The following is a 23,288-nucleotide window of genomic DNA, read 5'->3' as shown; positions in this document are numbered from 1 at the left end:
CCAACTTTGGATGTGGTTCACACTCTTACGTAGGGATTTGTTAAGCAGGCTTTATGAGGAATACAGCAAGGTGAAGCCAGAGCCGAAGGGACTTTCTGTTACTTCTGTTTGCAAATGAGCTAACGTGTGACCACTTTGGAGTCATATTATAGTCCTTCCCCTGGCCCAGATTCCTGTCAGCCTCTCTTCTTAATTCAAGCTTTCTGGCCTAACCTTAGATATCACCATACAAATCAGAGCCGTGCCATGGCTCACAAATTCCACCTTGGCACTTGCCTTTCATCATGATTCTTATTGCTGTCTGGTTGTCTCTTTCTTTCTGACATCTGTTTCTGTCCGCAGAATTACCTCCGGGTTGCATTCCAAGAGGTCAACAGCGGCTGCACAGGCAAGACCCTGCTCGTGCGACCCTACATCACCACGGAAGATGTGTGTCAGCTGTGTGCTGAGAAGTTTAAGGTGGAGGACCCTGAGAAATACAGCCTCTTTCTCTTCGTGGATGAAACATGGCAGCAGCTGGCAGAGGACACTTACCCTCAAAAAATCAAGGCTGAGCTACACAGCCGGCCCCAACCCCACATCTTCCACTTTGTATACAAGCGCATCAAGAATGATTCTTACGGTGTCATTTTCCAGAACGGGGAAGACCTCACCCCCTCCTAGAAAGCACGTGGGACTTCCCATTAGTGCCTCCAACAAGGGAGCTATTCTAAGCCTTCTGGCTGCCACATACTTGAGCTTGGAAGGCAGTCACTTCCTGGAAGACCCTCTTGGTTCAGTGACTGAGCCATCCATTCATCGACAGCTTGACTTGGTCAAGGGCATCTTTAGACACAGTGCCAGGCAAGGTAGTTGGGATTGGTGAAACAGTTAAGTTGTTTCCTCCAGCAATGGAGAGTTGCAATTGGTGGTTCAAGTGTCTGCTGAGATTGTCTACTGCCTACCCCAAACCACATTGACTTCCATGTTTGTATATGTGCTGAATTTAAGGTACAAGTTCTTTTCTTGAATGCAGCAACAGGTGTTTGACAAGACTGTCCCTTGGCGGTGCGTCAGGTACTCCTCTTGTTTTGAGGATGGCTCCATTCTTCCCCCTCCTTTTCACCTCTTCTCTCCACCTCTCCTTTATTCCTCTCTTCCCCGTTCTCCTTTCTTTTTCTTTTCTTTTCCTTTTTACTTTCTTTTACTTACTTCTTTTTTTTTTACAAAGAGCCTTTGTCTTTTTATATATTTCTAGAAATGTTTATAGCAGTTGCCGGTTAACTGTCAGGATTGGTTTTTAAACTATTTTTGTAACTTTAAAATATTTCTATAATTATGCATGTGATTTTAACATTTAATATTTGAAAATAAATCTCTTGCTGGATCTGAGAGTATCGCATTTTAAAAGTCTCTCTTCTGTAACTGGATATTTCGGCAACTTTGTGGGGAGAGACTGCTGGGTTTCTTAAAGCAATATACTCCTGACACTGGCCACAGAATGCCTTTGGAAATCTGATGTACTGTTACCTTGTGCAGATTTAGGGGTGTTATGCTGTGTGTATGTGTGTGTGTATATGTGAGTGTATGTGTTTCTTCCATTTGTGTTTTCAAGTAGTGATGCTGAGAATAAGAAAAGAAATGAATGTAGAGAGAGAGAGAGAAATGTAGACTCTGATAAATGACTTAAGGAGCTCAGCCTGCTGGTCAGGCTCTGGGGGGGAATGGAGAAAAAGGAATCAGAAGGAACCTTTGATAAAAATATTGTAAATAAGCAATGAGATTTGGTAAAAAAAAATATATATATATATATTCCCTATGTTACCTGCTTTAGGAAATGTTTTGGAAAAAAAAAAACCCACAAGGAAAATACATAAAAGATGGCCAGGAGTTGGCGTAGTGGTAAGAGTCTTGCCTAGCATGTACAAAGACCTGGGTTTGACTCCTTAGTACCACATACATAGAAAAAAAAGCTAGAAGTGGTGAAGTGGCTCAAGTGGCAGAGTGCTTAGCCTTGAGAAAAGCCCAATGACAGTGCTCAGGCCCTGAGTTCAAGCCCCAGGACTAGCAAAAAAAAATTTTTTTAAATAAATAAAAGATAACTCTCCTCACCCAGCAACTAAGTAATGTATAATGTGGCTTTTATTGAGCTCAGTAAAATGCTGCTGCAAAAGGAAAAAAAAAATCTGTGTACTTCAAATATACAATGGCTGAGTATGTATTTCAGTGATAGAACACTTGTTTAGAATATGTAGAGCCCCAGGTTCAATCTCTAGCACTCCAAAAAGAAAAAAAAATAAAGCAATAGACAGTGAAGTTGGATGTATGTTTGATTAAAAACCAGGTTGTGGGTGCCCGTGCAAGGAGGGTTATAAAGCAGCATAATACAAGTCATTGCAAATGTATGTTTTTGTGCTATATAAAGATGTGTCATCACTGAATTTGGGGGCTTTGTGCCTTGAACCTCTTTCAGCCTCGATTTCTGTCGTACTAGAACCCTCAGCACATGTTGTGTTGTGCTTCCTTTTGTAAATGATTTTTTAAATGAAATTTTGCACATAATACAATGTAATACTGTACCATAATCCTGTGTGAAAAAAATAATGTTTTTGCAATATTCTTTGGTGTGTGTTCGTGTTTGTTTTAGAGTCATGGTACCAAAAGACCATTGTGTAAATGGGACATGAAATTTACATGATCATCTACTTTGTGTGTAGGGTGGAGGGGGTCATGGGGCTTGAACTCTGAGCCTGGGCACTGTCCCTGAGCCCTTCAGCGTAAGGCTACCATCCTACCCTCGAGTTACAGCCCCACTTCCTGTTTTCTGGTGATTAATTGGAGATAAGAGTCTCACATTCTTTAGTTCTTTAGTGCCCTGGCTAGCTTTGAACAGTGGTCCTCAGATCTCAGCTTCGTAAGTAGCCAGGATTACAGGCGTAGTCCTAGCCTCCTGAGTAGATAGGATCACCGCCACTGTGCCTGCCCGCTCCATGATGGTCTACTTCTGATTGAGCTCGTGGGTGTGTTTGGATTATCTGGAGAGTAAACAGAAGTCTCAGTGCTCAGAAGCTTAGGGACTGAGACGGCAAAAGTTGTCTCATACTTGTCATCCTAGCTCCTCAGGAGACTGAGATCTTAGGCTCAAGGGTCAAAGCTAGCCCTGGCAGCAAAGTTCATGAGACTCTTGTCTCCAGTTAACCAGCAAAAAGCTGCAAGTGGAGGTATGACTCAAGTGGTAGAGCACCAGCCTTGACTGAAAAAGCTAAGGGACAGATTCCAGTTCAAACCAGCACCAAAAAAAAAAAAAAAAAGTCATCCTCTGACCTGGAAGGGAAGAGTTTTACAAGGTGACTTAGGTGACTTAGCCCAGTGCTTGGCTCAGTTGCATCTAAAATAAATCACAATTACTCTGAACACAGTAAGGACTCTGCAGACAGCTCTCCCCCGTCCTTAGGTAACCTCTGGCTTGTCCTGACTGAGAGTTCAGTGCAATTGCAAAATCTACATGGCAGAAGTATGGCCTTCTTCACTGTATTTCTCATTCTTGGAACCAAGCCCGACAGATCCTATGTTCTCATTCAATCCTCGTGGACTGAAAACAAGTTCAGAAGCATTTCTAAGTCATCAAGTATGGTAGCTCTTTAAAGATCAGAACAAGGGCTCAATGATCCACCTGCTTTTGTTATTTGCCATGAGTTAAAGGCTCACAGGTAAGCCTGAGGACTTGTCCTCCCAACTTTCTCAACAAAGGCTGGCATGCTGTTCTCATACTAGAAATCAGTCCTTGGTGGGTTAAAGCAGGTCACAACATCTGAATTGAAGACAGCTTGAAGAGCTTCTGGCAAGATGAGAGCCAGATGACAATAGTTAAAGCTAATGTGAGCAAAAGGAAACATCACAAGACCATCCCTGGTTTTGTCATTGGGCAATGCTTCCCTGTCAGAATTTCAACACACCATGTGTCTTCATTTGCTTTTTTTTTTTTTTCCCCCCTAAACACAGGCATTTCTCACTTCTCAAATTGCCAGGAAACAGACTGCTGAAGTTTGGATGGAATCAGAAGAGAGTAAAAATATACATGCACAGAGGGAAAAGAGAAGGCACTTCCAAAGCTAAAAATATGTTTGCAAAGTGGAGCACTGGCTTGAGGAAGGAATTTTGTTTTTGATGTTGGAAGTTCTGCCAAGTGCTCCCCCCACTCCCACCACCCACCTACCCCTTGGGGACACAATAAAAATAGAAACTGTTAAAGTTATTCATACCACGTGGATGCTACAACTTTAGATCTACAAACATACATAGATCACAGGAAGCGCAGCCTGAATGCTTCCATTCACAAGTGTGTCCTCACCTCCACTGCCGCTGTTGATCTGGAGTGATTCCTATGAGAGAAATGGCCCAGAAAAGTCCTTCTATCCACACTGTCCAAGGATTCACTGTATTTCAATCATCTGGCAATATTTGAAGGTATAATCCTAATTATCATCATTTCTCAGACCATTTTCATGGGGTGAATTTGAGAGCAATAGCATTATTTGCTATTTAGTTTTTTTAAAAACCTAATCAAGTTGGGAATACGTTTTAAAAGTCATATTGCAGAGTCATAAGCAGATAAGGGGAGGAAAACATGGAGAAAGGGAGGGAGAACGGAAGAAAGAGCTGGTGTTTGTCTCCGAAGACAAAACAAGGATCTACTTTTTTGTTTTCTGTTTTTCCACATCAAACAATGATGGCAGCTGGTACAAAATTCCAATGTGAAGTTGCAAGGAGAGGCATCACAGAAAGGTTTCTAGAATATAGTTAAAGCTAGGTATCCGTGACACATGCTTGTAATCCTGCTCAAGAGACAGGAGATTTGAGGATCTACGGTTCAAAGGCAGCCTAGCAGACAAATCAGTGAGACTTATAAGTAATTTGCCAAAATGCCTGAAGTAGTGGTTTGGCTCAAATGATTAGAAAAAAAGTGATAAAATGTAAACTCTTATGTGAAAAAGCCAAGCAAAAGTTACAAATCCCTAAATTCAAGCCCTGGTATTGGCACAAATGAATATGCTATGAATGCAGGTCAGTGGTAGAGTACTAGCCTAGCCTGTGAAGCCTGGTCTTGGGTTCCATTTGCAGTATTTGAGAAAGGGGAGGAGGGTGGGAGAAGAAAGAGGAAGTGGAAGAGAGATAAGGCGAGGGGAAGAGGAGAGAAGAAAAGAATTTCCTGTCTTTTTTTGAACATATGGGTAGGATACCCAATGTTAGAGGATCAAAAGGTGATTATTGATGGTGGAGATGGTGATGGTAGTGTGTGTGTGAGAGAAAGAGACAGAGACAAAGACAGAAATCTCTAAACATACACAGACAGCAGGGAGCCCAGCCTGAATGCCCACTTCCCCTAGCATTCCCTACAGTAGAATTAGTTCCAAGAAAAGCAAAAGAGAAGCTGCAGAGACAAGCCTTGCTGGTTTTCCAGTCATGGCCAGAGGAAAAGTTTGTCCCCACACGAGTGTAAAAAAACTCCCCCAGAAAGAAAATTCATTTACGTGAAAGTACAACAATGGTCACATTATTTTGACAACTTCTCCAACTTTTAAATTTTACTTTATATCCATTACATATTTAGATACTATCATTCTATCATTTGACAAGGTTAAAAAGCACTATGCTTAGTCTGGCACCTGTGGCTCACACCTGTAATCCTAGCTACTCAGGAGACTGAGATCTGAGGATTGAGGTTCAAAGTCAGCCTGGGCAGGAAAGTCAGTGAGACTCTTATCTCCAATTAACTGCCAGAAAACCAGAAGTGGTGCTGTGGCTCAAGTGGTAGAGTGATAACCTTGAGCTGAAGTACTTCGGGATTGTACCCAGGCCCAAGTTCAAGCCCCACGACCAACCAAAAAAAAAATCACTATATTTTACCAAAACAATGAGGTATTTGAAAGAATTAATTTTCATTATTTCTTTTATCTAGACTTCCTAACTCCCGCCATTTCTACAGTTTATGGAAGAATAAGCTTATTTGCCAGATTGCAGTGTCACTTTTCTTACCCATCTTCCTTTCTGTTCTATTTACTGATGCATAAAATATGCAGAACAGGCATAGATTTCACTTATGAAAAGAAAGAAAAATCACATAGCCAGGCCTGGTGGCTCACGCCTGCATTCCTAGCTACTCGGGAGGCTGAGATCTGAGGGTCGCAGTTGAAAGCCAGCCTGGGCAGGAAAGTCCATGAGACTTATCTCTAATTGACCACCAGAAAACTGGAAGTGACTCTGTGGCTCAAGGGGCGGGGTGGTAGCCTGGAGCTGTAGAGTTCAGGGACAGCGCCCAGGCCCAGAGTTCAAGTCTCACAACCAACAAAAACAAAAAACAAAACCCCAAAATCACAAAGAATGAAAACCTGCTAAATGCTCTTTAACCAATCATAAGTATGCATGTAAACAAACCAACTCCCATGGAAAGCTTCTGCTTTTTATTAACATGTATACTATAATATGTAGGTAATTTCAGAGTCTCATTTCCCAGATAGTGTAAGATGTCCAGTTGAAAATTTAACCCCTGACCAACCATGCCAGATTTCCTAGGAGCATGTTAGAATCTCTGAATTAGAATCTGCATTTGAGCTGAGAGTGTAGCTCAGTGGTGAAGGGTTTGCCGAGCATAAGTGAGGCCCTGGATTTGACCCTCAGCACCACAAAGCACACAATAAACCCAGAATCTGTGTTTAAACAAAATCCCACATGAACTTACTGGTACTTTGTAGTTTACTTGAACATTAGTTCAGGGCATATTTGGGGTACTGGGATTTGTGCAAATAAACAAATGTAATAGATGCACTGTTGTTTTATCCCTAAAAGGAGGGAGAAGAAAACAGCTGTGATGCTTGCTAGGTATAAGGCATAACCTTGCTGAAAACTACTTTGTCAAGAAACTGTTGCTTCCTCTTCTAATCTCTTGTCTCTTGGATTTAGGCCTTATTTTTTTTGTCATTTTAGTGGGGTATTAGTACAGAAATTATGTATATGGCTTGCCTTATGTAATTGAAAGCTATAGTCAGTTTAAAATTTCCATGGCATGTGCATCTATATACCCCAGTAAGCAACACTAATACTAGATTATTATACTGATGCATGTTTAGACTGCACAGTATTGTTTTATGAAACTTAATTGTTGTTTGTTTTGTGCTGATACTAAGACTTGAACTCAGGGCCTGGATGCTGTCCCTTAGTCTTTTCACTCAAGGCTAACGAACCCCTTCAACCACAGCTCTACGTCCAGGTTTTTGATGGCCAATTGAAGATAAGAGTGTCATAGACTTTCCTGCCTAGGCTAGTTTTGAACCTTTATTTTCAGATCTCAATGTGCTGAGTAGCTAGGACTGCAGGTCTGAGCCACCAGCACCTGGCTAAAAATATAAAATTTTAAATGAAAGCACTCACCAATGCAAGCTGTGGTGTGTGTGTGTGTGTGTGTGTGTGTGTGTGTGTGTGTGTGTGAACTCTTGCCTAGAATACACTGAAATATAGATTTATTGTGCACTTCGTATTTCGCTCATGATCTGGAGAAAAAGAAACAATAACAAAAGGCCAAGCTGTTTGCTGTTTGAAATTGGGCATTTTGCAAGAAGGGATGTGAATGTGGATGAGCACTGTTTATAGACAGCACATGGTGTTTTGTTTCAATGAGCAGGAAAATGTTTTGTGATTAAATGTGGTAAACGCTTGTAGCTTTTTCCAATGAAGCAGTAAAAGGAATTACTCACTGTAAAAGGATAAATAAAAAGTTCTATGAGTCATCTTTAATGTAGGGAAAATGTTCAACCAGGATACAAACTGTGTTTTCCTGCCAGATAAATAAATAAACTCAAATGTACTGACAGAGAAATCAGTAACAGCGTATCCCAGAAAGCAAAGCACTGGGTTAGGTTTTGGGGAGATTGTGAAGTCGTTTGTGCTTTTCAGATAAATTCATCAAAATTGTGGTGACAATAATGTAAAGGTTATTGTGATTTTTTTTTCTTTGTAGAAGTTAGGAAGTCAGGTTTGTTAGGATGTGTAACTTAACATGCAGTAAAATTCACTCTATACATTCTATGAAGTATGACACATTTGATTATGTGACCACAATAATCGCCAATGTCACCTCCCTACGCATGCTTCTCTAGTATTACTCCCGAAACAATCCCAGGTAGAGCCTGATCTATTTCTGTTCCGATAATTCTAGGTTTTCCAAAATGTCATCATCCAGTTTATAGACGTCTCTCTCTCTCTCTCTCTCTGTGTGTGTGTGTGTGTGTGTGTGTGTGTGTGTGTGTGTGTGTGTGTGTGTGTGTGTATTGGTTGAACACAGACCTTGATGCCTTCACCTAGTTTTTCTGCTCAAGACTGGTCCTCTACCACTGAAACCACATCTCCATTTCCAGATTTTTGCTGATTAATTGAAGATGAGGGTCTCTTGGATTTGTTTGCCTGGTCTGGCTTTAAACTTCAGTCATCAGATCTCAGGCTCCCAAGTTAGTAGGCTTACAGGCATGAGTCACCATTTGGCTTGAAAAACATGGAACTCTTTTATATGAACATTTAGGTTTGGTCTTTGGCTAAATGTTCAAGAATGTAGTTCTGGAGTGAAAGGATAGCCATATGCTTGGTTTATAAAGAAACTACCAGATTGTTTCCCAAGGAGGGAATGTATGTAGTTATGTATGGTTGATTCCAATTTGAATTTTAGGGTGTAAATTTCAATGTGAAACTGCTAAAATGATCTGAGACTGGCTAGATTTAAAATGTAAGCCCAATGCTGATGGCACACACCTGTGCTCATAGCTGTTCAGGAAGCTGAGGTCCAAGGATCAAGTTGTAAAGCCAGCCCAGGCAGAAAAGTCCATGACAGTCTTATCTCCATCTAACTACCAAAAAGCTAGACATTGAAGTGTGACTCATATGGTAGAGTGCCAGTCTTGAACACGAAAAGCTCAGTGACAGCGTCCAGGCCTGAGTTCAAGCTCCTAGAGCAGCATGTGCTCTCTCTCTCTCTCTCTCTCTCTCTCTCTCTCTCTCTCTCTCTCTCTCTCTCTCTCTCTCTCTCTCTCTCTCTCTCTCGCTCTCTCTCGCTCTCTCTCGCTCTCTCTCGCTCTCTCTCGCTCTCTCTCTGTCTCTCATATTCATTGTTCATTTATTGTGGCACATTTTGCTAATATGTTATATTTTGCCTCTACATTTCCTCCTTGTTTAAATGCATAGCAGGTAGAAGCTGAGCTCATGGCGTCACTTTCTGCCCTTCTGCTGTAACTCTGCTACCTGTGGATGGCTTCCAGGCATCACTTGAGTCTTCCAGGAATTATTACACCTGAATTTACACTCTGGTAAGTTTTCTTTTATTTTGTGCTGGCCGTGAATTTGAACTCAGGGCCTGGTCTCTGTCTCTGAGATCTTGTACTGAAATGGTAGTAGTTTACCACTGGAGCCTCAACTCCACTTCCTGCTTTTGGTAGTTAATTGAAGATGAGTCTTACAGACTTTCTGGCCTGGGCTTGCCAGGTGATCTTAGCCTCTTGGTAAGCTGGGATTACAGGTGTGAGCCACCAGTACCTAGCTTCACTCCTCTCTTGCTGAGATTTGGAAACAATGCCTGGAGCTAAGCCATTAGGGAGATTTTCATTATTGGGGCTACCTGCTTCTTCAGCCATCTGACTTCTCTTCTGTTATTGCTGGGTCGCAGATCTGGACAGCCCATTGTTACAAAGTACCTGGATAGGACCTAGAGGAGTTAGGAATGTGTGGGCTTTGGAACTTAGCAACTTCTTGTTGATGAGTTATTGGCACCCCCCCCCCCCACACACCTCCTCTCAGACTATCAGCATAGCTGCTTTGCAAAGAGATCCGGGGGAAAGAACAATCCACATTAAACAGACTGTACTATTTTCTATACCTTTTCACCTTGGCTGCCTACTAAGGTAGTCACTGCCCTGGGGCTATCCGGTGCTTAAAATGTGTCTGGCACAGCTGAATAGTGGAGTTTTTAACGTTTAACTGATTGCAACTTAAAATGGGTTAAAAACCCCCATGAACCCATTTTGGTTGAGAACAGTCTTTTTAGTATTATCCACTTGGATATGTGAATCTCCTTTGTACATACATTGTATAAAACAGATATGAAGCAAGTATTTCCAGCTGCAGTTTCACTCCCAGTTTGGATTATGAAACAAATGCAAAAGATAGAACACACTTCGAAGCCTTATAACTAAAAGAAAGGTAAACATATTTCGTTACTATTTTTGTATTTATGACATACTTAAATATTGCTTAAATGTACTGTGTTACTATTAAACAGATTTTACTTTTGCTTTTATGTTTTCCCAAAAACGTGGGACACAGAGACCCACACTTCATTTGCAGAACTCCTAGTTCCCTGGGCCTGGCAATTCCTGATGGTGGCCACCAGAGGGAGCCGCGTTGCGTCTGCGTCGCTGAGCAGCTTGTTCCCCGGAAGTTGTGCTCCGCCCCGCCCCGCCCCGCCCCGCCCGGCGTCGGCGGCGCGCCGAGTGACTTCCGGTGGCGGTGCGGGCGTGCGCGGGGTCGCGGTGAGCCGGCGCGGGTCCGAGACGCGATGACCACCCTGCGGGCCTTCACATGCGACGACCTGTTCCGCTTCAACAACATGTGAGTGACCCGTGGGACCCCGAAGTTGCTCCCTTCTGGTCCGGCCCAGCCAGTTCTGTCCCGGCCGCGCCCTTCTTGCCGGGTCGCCCTCCACCCCGGGCTCGGGCCGGGGCCTGGGGAAGCCGCCGCCGCCGCCCCCGCCGCGGGCTCCTCCCGCGGGGCGCCCAGGGGTTGAGGTGCGCCGGCCTCGGCTACCTCAGCCCGGGCGTTTAAACTCCCTTCCGTCACCCCACGTGCCCCACGGGTGCTCCACGGGCTGGCGCTCAGGGACGCGGGGAGGACGCGCGGGGTGACGGCGGGATTGGGCAGCGGCCCCGGGCTCGGCCGGCCGGGGCCGGAGCGCGGCGAGGGCCCTCCGAGGGCGTTCAGGGTGGCGGTGGGTGCCTGCGGGCGATGGAGGGGCTCTGTGCGGGGACGCGGCTGACCTGCGTCCCACCGGCGTGGGCTTTCATGTGCAGTTGGGTAGCTGCGTCCCAATGCGGTGGCCCCGGGGGCCTCGCCAGACGTGCCACGGCCCGAGCGGTGACTGTCGTGGTCCGTCGGTGTCAGCTGAGTTACCAGTAGCTGCTGAGCACTCCACACCAGGCTTTTTTTTTTTTCTTTCTCCCCCCCCCCTCTTGATTTGCGGAGTGGGCAGATGCTTGGGGGAAAGACCCCACTGGGCGCAGACCCCCGGAGACTGTCTCTTCCAGTACAAGTTAAGGCCAGGCTCGTGACCTGCCAGGTTACCAGTTTTTTAAACCGTTTCGGTGTGGAAATTGGATGAGTATCCCCAAAGGTCATTTCTGCAGTGAGTTCCTGTAGAAACCCTTGCCTGGATTCTACAGTTGACGTTTTGCTTAAGTTGACTTCGTCATATTTCTGCCTGCCTGCCTGCCTCACCCAGAGACCAAGGGGTTGTGTGATTCAAGTGTCAGAAGGTCGGAATTCACTTTGTGATGAGGTGACTCGGAATATCTCCGAGAGACGGGCGCAAACTGCGAAGGACGAAGAAGGTATTGTGAGAAAGGAGTTGAGGCACACTCAACTGGAAAACATAGGTCCGTGTGGTACAGTGACTGATGGCTAATTGAGCAGTCAAGGAGAAACAGGTGCAACAGGTCCCAGTTGTGGATGGATGAAGAGTTTATCCTGCGGGAATTTCGTATTGCACCTGTATTGAATTGTTACTATCACTTAAACCAGTTCTCAAGGCTCATGGAATAATCCACTTAGCCTTTACAACTCTGGTGTACCCATGTCTCTTTTTTGATTATGAGTAAAGTTAAGGTACTGAGTGCTTAAGTGGGTTGCCTCATATTGATGGAACCCACTCATGTGAATGAAGCAAGGAAATTGGCCCATGTGCATGTGTGTGTGCATGTGCTAGTACTGGGGCTTACACTTCATGGCCTGGGTGCTATCCCTTTGTTTCTTTGCTCAAGGGCTGCCCTCTATCACTTGAGCCACTGCCCCCCTTCCCATATTTTTGGTGCTTAATTGGAGGTATGAGTTTCACATGCTTTCCTGCCTGTATTGGCTTCAAACAGATAATCAGATAACCGGTGTGAGTCACTGAAACCAGTCCCTGGTAGTTCTTAAAAAATAGATTCTAGGGCCGGGAGTTTGGCCTAGTGGTAGAGTGCTTGCCTAGCATGCACGAAGACCCAGGTTCGAGTCCTCGGTACCTCATATGTAGCAAAAAGCCAGAAGTGGTGCTGTGGCTCAAGTGGTAAAGCCCTAGCCTTGATAAAATCCAGGGACAGTGCTCAGGCCCTGAGCCCAAGCCCAGGACTGGCAAAAAAAAAAAAAAAAAAGATTCCTGGGAGTTTGTTCTAGTGGTGGAGTGACTGCCTAGCGTGCACCAAGACTGGGGTTTGGTTCCTCAGTACCACATACATAGAAAAAAGCTGGAAGTGGTGCTGTGGCTCTAGTGGTAGAGCACTACCCTTGAGAAAGTCCAAGGACACTTCAGGTCCTGAGTTCAAGCACCAAGACTGCCCCCCCCCCAAAAAAAAGTAGATTCCTACCTCAGAAAGTATTTTAGACATTCATAATCTCAGTTGTTTGAGAACTACTGCTCTATGTTGAGACTCCATAGGAGACTGTTTCCAGTACCCACTATGGACACCAAAGCCCAGCTCTCAAGTTCCTTATTTACAATAGTGTGATACTATAAATGCCTGCAAGCCTCCCGTATGCTTTAGTCTCTAGATTACTACTAACACCCAGTTTAAGGAAAGTGCTTTGTAAATATTTCTTGTAGAGCTGTTTAGGACATGAGTAACCTGTGCACTGCAGCAGTGTTCTTAGAAAAATACTTTTTCCTTTTTTTTGGCCAATCTTGGGCTTTTTCAAGGTTAGATTTCTACCACTTGAATCACAGCACCAGCCTTTTCTGTGTATGTGGTACCTAGGAATCAAACCCAGGTCTTTGTGCACACTAGCCATCATGGTGCGAGATGAGATTTTGTCAAGGCATTTTCCCTCTGTGCAGAAGTGGTCTGTTACTCTTCCCAGAGCTTGGCAGACACACCAGATGGTGTAACTTAGAAAAAAACCTGTTTTTTTTTTGTTGTTGTTGTTGTTGTTTTTTTGTGCCAGTCCTGAGGCTTGAACTCAGGGAGGGTCTGGGCACTGTCCTTGCTTTCTCAAGGCTAGTGCTCTACCACTTGAGCCACAGCACTAACAAATTTTTCTGTGTATGTGATACTGAGGAATTGAACCCAGGGCTTCAAGCATGCTAGGCAAGCACTCTATCACTAAGCCATGCTCCTGGCCCCAGAAAGTACTTTTAACCATCAGTGAAAGGGTCCTGTGGGGAGGGGTGTTGTCCTTTTGAGACAAAGGCACCCATTCGTCTTGCCAGTGTTTGAAACCAGTCTGGGGACAGCACTTCTGGTGGCTACAGTGAGAGGAGATTGGTCAAGTCAGTGAGAAGTTCCCACCTAAAGAAGTTCTATTCTTTAACTCCATTGGTAAGGACTCATACCCCAGGCATGGCTGGCTGGTTACAAACAACACAACCTATTACATTTTCCCATATTTGTCCATTTCTCCCTTGGTGTGGTAAGGTATGAAGTATAATTAATGTCTGGGAGGGTGGTTTGCTAGTCCTTGGGGGAGGGGTATGTGACTGTTTGGGAATAACAGTGACATCCTACAGGACTCATCAATCTTAGGATCCTAGAAAAGACCCATCATACATCTTGTGCCTTTTTTTTTTTTTTTTTTGCCAGTCCTGGGCTTGAGCTCAGGGCCTGAGCACTGTCCTTGGACTTTCTCAAGGCTAGAGCTCTACCACTTGAGCCTCAGCACCACTTCCGGCTTTTTTCTATGTATGTGGTACCGAGGAATCGAACCCGGGTCTTCATGCATGCTAGGCAAGCACTTTAACCACTAGGCCAAACTGCCTTTTGAAATACAGTGCCATCCCAGCAGGAATGGGACAGCTTGGGCCTCTGTCACACCGACATGTAATCACTCTAATGTGCTGAGAGTATTTAATCCCTTTCAGCCAGGCATTGACAGTATCCCCATACCCAATTTGAAGGTTGTCTTAGATCCCACAGGAAAGTTGGTGAAGGGCTTTTGCCACCAGTACCCCTCCCCCTTCTTTTTCTGAGAGACAGAAGTAGGCGACAACTCAAATATCTAATTGGGAGCCCAGAAACTGATTGACTCTAAAGGAGTCCTCCAGCAGAGGTGGCAGTGTTTGTAGGTTTTTGACTTCAGAATTTTGAGAGGTAAATCCAATATCCTCTTTCCAAAGGGGAACTTCTATTCAAGGAACAGACTCAAGGTGAAGACAGAAGAGACCCTGGGGTTGAAAACCCAGGTGCAGGCCAGAACACTGTTTCTCTTTTCTGTGTCAGATCGTAAAATCAGTGCTTGGGGGACCAGTGCATCATTCAAGGCAAAACTGTTTTATCCCCCAAATTGGCCCACAGTGGTATTCTTTTGTTGCCCTCAAGGGCAGAAAATATCACTTTTCTCCTGAGGGATCAGGCATTTATCATTTACGTACATGGTTAATAATTGGCATACCCAGTCCAAACTTTGGTCAAAAGACAACTGGACCCAAGAGCCAATTTTAACATCAGCTATCTTTTGGCCAGAGCAATAGTAGTTAACCATCTTTTTTCCCCACACTAGTACAGAGATTGTCATTTTAGCATTGTTCCCTAGGGAGCTCTCGGAAGCTATTTTTACCTTGGCCCACAGCCTGCTTACCCATTTTATTTTCCCAGTTATTTCTCATTTTGATTATAATCAAAATCCCATCCTTGTTTTTGCCACCTGACACCTCTCATTCCCACACTATACCATCTCCACAACCTCAAACCCCAGAGCAATACTTTATCGCCCCAGTGATATTTCTTGTTTCTGGTTCATGCTATTAGTGTCATCACAATAAGTGTCTTTAGAGCTCTTTTACCCACATTGGTGAAATCTCTAGGAATCCAGGTTTATTTGCTGATCCATGAAGTCACCTGTACCAGCCCAGTCTCTGGGATGCCACAACTAGGCAGCAAGATGTCTTTGGATGGGGCGCCATCCTCTAACTCTTGGAAACTCAAAACCCTTGGGTGTTTGAAAATAGACACAACAGATAGAGATTTCCAAGGCATTTTACTTCTGTACAGAAAGCTGTTCTGCCATACTCAGAGCTTGGCAGCACTGGACAGGGCTGACTGCTAGTTTTATCCCAACCCAAGGAGTCAGGCCCAGGTGTGCTTGGTTGTCAGGGTGATGGAAAACACAAGGAAGTTGGCATTCTAACCATCAGTGAAATAAACGTTCCTGTAGGGGTGAAGGAGTCCCATCCTTTTGGAGGCAGAGATGGATATTCTTGTCACAGGTGGCTGGGAACTGGGTTGGGAACAGGGCTGGTGACGGTTACAGTTGGAGGACACTTGATGAAGTCAGTGGAAAGTTCCCACTCAATGGGCTTTTATTCTTTAACTCCATTGACCTTTGACATGGCTGGCTGGTTATAAACAGCACAGGTGAAAGTTACAACTGAAGTCAAGAAGACTAAGTCATTCTAGGAAATTACCTGTACTGGGAAATATTAGTGTGACATGGTGACTGGTTATTAGGTAGAGGCATTTTAGTTTGACAGAAAAGCTCATTTCTTCTCTCCCTGATTTGAGGGAGGCAACAGGGCCTGAAGATTTGGCAATAAACAGGCAGTCTTTTGGCCAGTTAGTTTAAACTGAAGTTTTAATGCTGTATAATATGAAAATGGAAAGAGGAAAAATTTACATGCAGACACTTAAAATATTAGATTGCAGATCACCTGGTTTGCTAAGGCCTCTTCAGAATATGCCACTACAGGAACAGATGACTTCCAGACAGATGAAACATCAGTGCAGAGTTCATGTAAAGAGGAGATGGTGGCTAATACACCCAGAGCGTGTGCAGAAGCCATGATGATGTTTAACTACAAGGCCAAGCGATGATGATGATGATGAACTACAAGGCCAGGGTCTTAGGATATGGAGTCTCTGGCAGCTGCATGGAGACTCACAGTAGGGTAGTGATGTGGGCATGGAAGTCTGAAGTAGAATTTTAGGATCAGTGCTATGTAGGTGGTAATAGGTGACCAAGAGGCTTGATCATACCAGTTATGCGACGAGCGCAAAGAAAACAAAAGCTTCTAGGAAATATCCAGGCATGCCAAGAGTCAGTAAAGAAGACTGAGGAAAATCCAGTGGTAGGGTCTCAAGCCTATGAGACAGTATTTCAAGCCAGAGTAGGGAACCATGTCAAGAGGTCCCAGTGGCTAAGCATGTGTCAAATTTATTTCTTCTAGGAAGGGGCAGACATTACTTGACAAATCCAAAGAGAAGACTCGAAGGGACAGCATTCTGAGCAGGGGTAGGGTATGCTGGGTCTGGCAAGTCCCCTACCGTGTGTGACAGAAGAGCCAGAATCATCTGTGACTGTGGCAGAGCAGTTGCCAAGAACTGTGGGAGAATGAGTCCGACACTGCATTAGACTCCAGATATGAACCAGAATGCCAGGGCTCCCCAGCGTTGTTTGAGGACTTCAGCAAGGCCAAAGTTGTTTGCATTTTATGATTTGTCGTTTTGCACTCATTGTTCATTCAGTACAGTACAATGAAATTTTCTACATACGAGACATAACTGACAGTTTCAGCTGTCTTTTTAAATTGATACTATAATGTTTTAAAAAGTATTTCTTGGTAATGTTATTTGAGTTAATATGCAGTCATTTTAAGTTATTTTTTTTACACCGTAGAATGTAAACAGATAGCCAAATAAAAAGCTTAGCAATTTTTTTTTAGTGTAAAAGAGATTTTGGAAACCAAAAAGGCTGAGAACTACTTGAGAAATGTAGTGTGACTGTCTGGCATCAATCACTGAGTACCAAAGAAAAATCTGGCTAGGAATGGGAATAGCTGAACATGGCAAAGTAGAATTAGTAAGTGGTACAGTTAACTGAATGGGAAGTGATGGGCTAGAACTGGTTGAAGATGGGTATGGGTTTTAAGTATGTTAATTTGGGGAACATGTGCTAGGAAATGCTCAGAGGCACCCTCAGTATTAGGGTAAGTTGAAGGGGGATGTGAAGGCCCTAATTGGGAGTATAGGAACATGGTTATGTGTTATAGGGGATGTGGGAGTAGAGAAACAAAAAACACAGTTGGGGAGAATGTCCACATTTAGAAGGTGGTACAGGCAGATTCTTCTGGAAAGATGGTAGCAGCAGGCAAGTTTGAGTATGAGTCCTATGAGACCCCATGCCTCCTTAGTCCCGTTCTAATAATAACTTTGATATTTAGAAGACAGAAGCTTCTGATGCATTTGTTTAATCTTATCTACTCAGCACGTTGAATCTGAGGATCATGGTTTGAAGCCAGCCCAGACAGGAAAGTCCATGCCATTCTTACCTCCAATTAACCCACTCCTGAAGGCCAGAAGTGGAGCTGTGGCTCAAGGTGCTAGAGCACTAACCTTGAGCGCAAGGGACAGTGCCCAAACCCTGAGTTCAAGCCCCAAGACTGACCCCCCCTCCTAAAAAAAGGGGGTACTTCTGTACTTGCCTTTTCAACTTATGGCTGCTAAGTAGTTTAAAGTTGTAGATGAAGCACATTTTTGTTTTCCTTCTGGCATAATATTTTTAGTTTTAACAAGCTATCATTTGTGAACACTGCTTACTATTGATATTTTTCTTGCTTCTTACAGTAACTTGGATCCTCTTACAGAAACTGTATCCTTTAAGAGAAATGGTTTGCTAAGAGCAAAGAAAACAAAAGGAAAAACTGGGTAATGAAGAAATTAAAAAATTCATAAATGGAGAAAACAAGCCACACTGAAAAAAATGAAACAGTTGCCTTAAATCTGCCTGATAGTTACATAAATCAGTAACATTATAGCTCCCCTGAGAAAGGACAGTGACCTCAGGAAGACAGCTTCTTCTGATATGAACAAATTATGGAGATGATAGCCTGTTCTGGGAATGTGGTGGTTTCATAAAGTCACCAGTAGCCAGGCTCTTGTAGCTTATCCACTCTACCATTCTCAGGGTAGTCTTGATCTTCCTGTTCCGGATGACTGCCAAGGCAAACCATCACATATGTGTTTCTGGCAGAAGAATCTACAGGGGAGGTGAGTGTCCTTCCCTAATGAGGGTATCTTTGGGAAGCACCATACAGACCTGAGTATCACTGATCAGTGGCTGCCTCCTATCCCACTATCTAGTTCTCTTTGGTAAATCAGAGTTTGATATGAAGATGAATTTAAAAAAGATTTGGAATAATAGCTGGTAATCTGTATTAAGCTTCCAATTTAAAATGGTCAAAAGTATGTTAAGCTGAGTATACTTTATGGTGCTTAAATAGTAAAGACTACCCTTACAATCTGCAATGGCTTAAAACAAATTGGACTTTGGGTTGTTTCCATACCCACTCCACCCATTAACTAGTAATTTACCAAAAGAGTATTGAAGAGACTAATGAATATACTAAATACTCACGAGTTCAGTCTCACCAGTCAAAAGATAAACTGAAAGCAATGAGGAGCCATATTTAATATATTGAAACTCAGTGCTTGTGATGGTGAGTTAAATAATTGGTAGTTTGTCTTACCAAGTTTTATGGAACTGTAATCCATCATAATTCCATTTCCTGAAAACTAAAAACTGTAATGAAAGAGATGAAATAGAGACAGCTTATGTCTAAAGTTGGTAAACGAAGGTCAGCGGGCCTGCTTGTTTTGTAATACATTTTTACTGGGATACATCCATGGCATTAAATGGCTGAACAAATTAAGCTATATTTGTGATGCATTTTAAAAATGAAGTAATTTATGACCCAGATGGTTGTCTGGCAGGAGAGAGGATATTTAACTTTTCATGTAAGTGAATACACACTGAAGTAAAAACTAAGTGCAAATACAAGCAACAAGATAACATATCAGTTTAGTTGAAAACTAAAAAACCTAAGATTTTCACTGCCTAGTAAGGGAAAATGTTAGTGTGTGAGTCAGTTTATATGGTTCACAGTAAAAATCTCTCACGAGTACATATTTGAGCGTAATTTGCTGGACCCTAGTGGTTGTCTTAGAAGGTTGGAGACAGGATGAGGGTTTCTGGGGCTCTTCCATTAGGTACAGGAGAAATGATTATGGTTGAGTTTTCACAGCAATGACAATCATTGAAGAGGATTCTCTTAAAAAAATTGCACCACAAAAACAGCAGGGCACTGGTGGCTCAAGTCTGTAATCCTAGTTACTCAGGAGGCTGAGATCTGAGGATCACAGTTCAAAGCCAGCCTGGGTATGAAAGTCTGAGAGTCAGCTCCAATGGACCACCAGAAAACCAAGAGTGGCACTGTGGCTGAAGTGGTGGAGTTACAGTGCCCAGTTCAAGCCCCACGACCATCCTTGCCCCCCCCCACCCACAAAAAAATACAGGGTTGATAGCTGTATGGACACCCCAGGATAAGTGATGAGCAAATTCTCCTGATATTTACTCTTAATATACTTCCTATATTTCTTAATCAGCTTTTAGGTGTTAGAAGTTGAATGAGTTAACATCTCATGGCTGAAACCAAAACAACAACCAGCCATTAATTTTCCAATGCAGTTATGGAACCATAAATATATTGAGCTTCTCCTCTGTGCACAAGTAGGAGTCTCAGGTAGTGCTAATATAAATATTCCATGTAATGCCATGTTTGTTAATCTTTCATATATAGCAATGAGGATAGAGTTACAACTAACATGCTTTTTAAGAAAACTTTTTTTCAGAATTTCCCTTTAAGTGAAGAACTTCTTATTGTCCATTACTTTTCACATTCCTTAACAGGACTCTAGTATGGAATTCCTTTTTACTTACAGTATCTTGCCCACTGGCCAGAGTATTTCATTGTTGCTGAGGCACCTGGTGGAGAGTTGATGGGTTATAGTAAGTATAATACTTTTTAGGGAAAGTAGGAAAGATTCTTAAATCCGATTTCAACATAGCTGCTTTATGACATAGAACTAGAGACAAATTCACGATCCCTTTAATTTTGATGCCTCTGATTTTATTTTTCATTTGGTGCTACATTTATCCGTTCAGTTTTAGGCATTGTGTTAGGTTCAGGGTATGTAAGCAATGAACCTAACAAAATCATAATCTCAAGTTCTCAAGTCATCTTAGAAGGATATTCCCTATGTTAAATTTTTATTGATTTATGTGTTACATAAGGCATCTTTCATTTTATTTTCTAAATTTACTTTTTAAAATATATTTCATTCTAAAGGAAATTTAGCAAAGTATATTAAAAAAAGTATTAACCATTAGCTGATTTCAGTAACTGTAAAAAAAATTGTAATTTTTTGGTGGGCTGTTTGTAAAGCTACCAAATTGCTATGTAATAACAGTGCTTGATACATCATTGTTAAGCAGGAGTAGGAATCTTTTCCATCAGGGTCCATTTGGATAAACTTATCAATGCAGGCAAAACAGTAATGGTGACACAAAACATATGTATGTATAGTCTACATTATAAATGAATGAGTATGTCTAACTATTGTGTATTTTTTGTTTTTGACAGTTATGGGTAAAGCAGAAGGCTCAGTAGCTAGAGAAGAATGGCATGGACATGTTACGGCTTTGTCTGTTGCCCCTGAATTTCGACGCCTTGGTTTGGCTGCTAAACTTATGGAGTTATTAGAAGAGATTTCAGAAAGGTGAGATCTTGTTTTTTTAAACACATTACTTTTTTGTAATTAGGAGCCCTAATCATCTACTTGTTGAACATGTATAGGATTGTAGTTTTGCAACAATTTTGTAACATGAGCGGTGGTATTGTTCCTCATTTGCAAAGTGAGGCCTGCAAGGGGCAGAACTAACATTAGAACACTACTTGAAGGCTGATGTTTTCTTTTAATGCTCAGGAGTATATACCTTAATGACCAGAATTCTCTTCAGATTCTTTTTGAGACAGATCTGAGACAGTCTAATTATGTAATCCAGACTGGCTTCATAGCTGCCAGAAATATAAATATGCCCAAGCTAAAAAATAAGTCATAGTTTTGTTCATGGTTTACCTGTTGGGCACTAAATGACTTTAAACTAGGGAGGAGATTCAGTACGTACAACTACCTACATGCCTGTTAACTCTGGATCAGAATTCTGCTGTCTTTGAGCCCTAAGGCTGGGGCTCTACCACTTGAGTCACAGCACCACTTCCAGTTTTCTGGTGATTAACTGGAAATAAGAGTCTCACAGGATGATCCTCTTTAAGTAGGTAGATTACCAGCATGAGATACCAGTGCCCAGACTTTTTTTTTGCCAGTCCTGGGGCTTGGCACTGTCTTGGACCCTTTTTGCTTAAGGGTGCTACTTCCAGCTATCTAGGAATTGAACCCAAGTCTTTGTGCAAGCAACACGAGCACTCTACCACTAGGCTACATTCCTAACTGCGCCCCCCCCTTTTGTGTTTTAAATTACAAAAAAGTGATAAGATTACTCCCATCTTAGGACAGAAATGTCTCTGACCATGACCAAATTCCCACAGGCGCGTTTTAAAAGTAGCACTTGTGGCTACAAATGTTCTGTTTCAAGTAGAACATGAATTCAGAGACAATAAGGAACCAAGTGATATTAGTTGAAATGAAGGTCTTCGCTAAAAAAGTTAAAAATTTTAAACTGCCTTCTACATATACTTACAAGTTCATTTTTTAGAATGGCTCCTAAGGTGCCTGCTTATATGCATGTATCTTTTACATGTATACATTAAAAGAACAAGCAAAATACTAATGGACTACTGATTCCAGTAGCAGTATATAGTGCTTACCCAGTGTGCGAATGGCCCTGTGTTCCATCCCCACTGGCAGAGAACCAACTGCCAATATTCTAGTTACAAGAAAAAAAAATTAAAGTACATGCAAATTGTAATAAAGTTGGCATACTATATTAACAAGGCATACTACATTGACAATAGTTCTATAGCTGAAGCAAGGGTTGCTGCATATAGATAAAGGATTATGTACCCAGAAACAGATTGGAAGAAACTGATTAAGAATACAGAGCAAAGATCAACAATCCTTTTCTGAGTAGCTTCAGACTTTGCAGGATACTTAATACCTTTTGTTATAGTATTTTAAGTCACCTATCAAAATAAGTTGCAACCAGTTCTTTTGCCTCGGGATTTTGTTTTTTTAATTGGCCTTGAAGTTTCTTGCTCAAGGTAGCCTTGTGAACCACTTCTAACAGTTAATAGGAGTCTCATGGACTGTAACCATAATCCTCAGATTTTATGAGTGGCTAGGATTGCAGGCATAAGCTACCTTATCGGGTTTTAAACAGTAGGCAAAACTATTTGTGGTAGAACTGGAGGTGGGGAATGGGGACAAAAACATGAGAAGGGGTATGTGAAGTAATGCACCTTCTATCTGGCAAATATAACTATAACCCCTCTATTAATTATAATTATTAAATGCATAAGTAGAACTATAGTAGGAGGTAAGAGTTTGGAAACCTGAGAGAGCAAGGGGATGTTACTAAGCAGAAACTTGGCTGCGCAGCAATTTGTACTGCAGAATGACCACCTTAAATCTGATTAAAACCATCATAACTGCAATTGTTCTATTCCTAAAGTTTCTAACGTTTTCCCCTTTTTTGTTTAAAGAAAGGGTGGATTTTTTGTTGATCTTTTCGTACGAGTATCTAACCAAGTTGCAGTTAACATGTACAAGCGGCTGGGCTACAGTGTATACAGGACAGTCATAGAGTACTATTCAGCCAGCAACGGGGAGCCTGATGAGGATGCTTACGGTAAGCTCCCTTTCCTGACAGTAACTACAAAAGTGACTTAAAACATTTTTAACATACATTATAGTTATCCATAAATTAACTTTTGTAGATTATTCATATGTTCTGATAAGCTCTTTCCTGGGTGGGTTTTGGTTAGGTCTCTTTTGGGAACTTTAGTCAATATATTTAAAATGCATTGCTATTTATCCCAACAGACATGAGGAAAGCACTTTCCAGGGATACTGAGAAGAAATCCATCATACCATTACCTCATCCTGTAAGGCCTGAAGACATTGAATAACCATAGGCAGTGGTTCTTAGGCAGATAGTTTGTATTCTATGTATTTTCAACGAATGACATTAGAGCTCTAGTAGAAGTAGTTAGGTCTAAAAGACTGACATATATATAT

At 42.4% G+C, this 23,288-nt stretch overlaps 2 protein-coding genes across 6 annotated transcripts in view; both read left to right on the top strand.

Annotated features, from left to right (window-relative positions):
* Rin2 (Ras and Rab interactor 2) overlaps positions 1 to 2,062 on the top strand; it is a 178,030-nt gene extending 175,968 nt beyond the window's left edge. For all 4 annotated transcript variants that reach the window (XM_090351930.1, XM_090351931.1, XM_090351932.1 and 1 more), the window contains one exon: positions 343 to 2,062. In XM_090351930.1, the coding sequence (XP_090208056.1) occupies positions 343 to 663 (321 nt within the window). In that variant the 3' untranslated portion in view covers positions 664 to 2,062. The remainder of the gene's footprint in view (positions 1 to 342) is intronic.
* Positions 2,063 to 10,507: 8,445 nt separating this feature from the next.
* Positions 10,508 to 23,284, top strand: Naa20 (N-alpha-acetyltransferase 20, NatB catalytic subunit). Of its 2 annotated transcripts, XM_090351929.1 has the most exons (6): positions 10,559 to 10,626; positions 17,820 to 17,844; positions 19,950 to 20,040; positions 20,675 to 20,810; positions 22,754 to 22,899; positions 23,094 to 23,284. In XM_090351929.1, exons 1-6 carry the CDS (start codon positions 10,574 to 10,576, stop codon positions 23,177 to 23,179), a joined length of 537 nt encoding a protein of 178 aa, XP_090208055.1. In that variant the 5' UTR covers positions 10,559 to 10,573; the 3' UTR covers positions 23,180 to 23,284. The 2 variants fall into 2 exon arrangements, with proteins under 2 accessions (XP_090208054.1, XP_090208055.1); XM_090351928.1 differs by lacking the exon at positions 17,820 to 17,844 and having other exon boundaries at positions 10,508 to 10,626; positions 19,974 to 20,040.
* Positions 23,285 to 23,288: the final 4 nt, after the last annotated feature.

Source organism: Megascapheus bottae, chromosome 18, assembly GCF_031878675.1.
Source record: "Megascapheus bottae isolate mThoBot1 chromosome 18, mThoBot2.hap1, whole genome shotgun sequence".
NCBI classification, from domain to species: domain Eukaryota; kingdom Metazoa; phylum Chordata; class Mammalia; order Rodentia; family Geomyidae; genus Megascapheus; species Megascapheus bottae.
The sequence above is the reverse complement of the archived record's forward strand: the minus strand, read 5'-3'. Positions and strand labels throughout refer to the sequence as shown.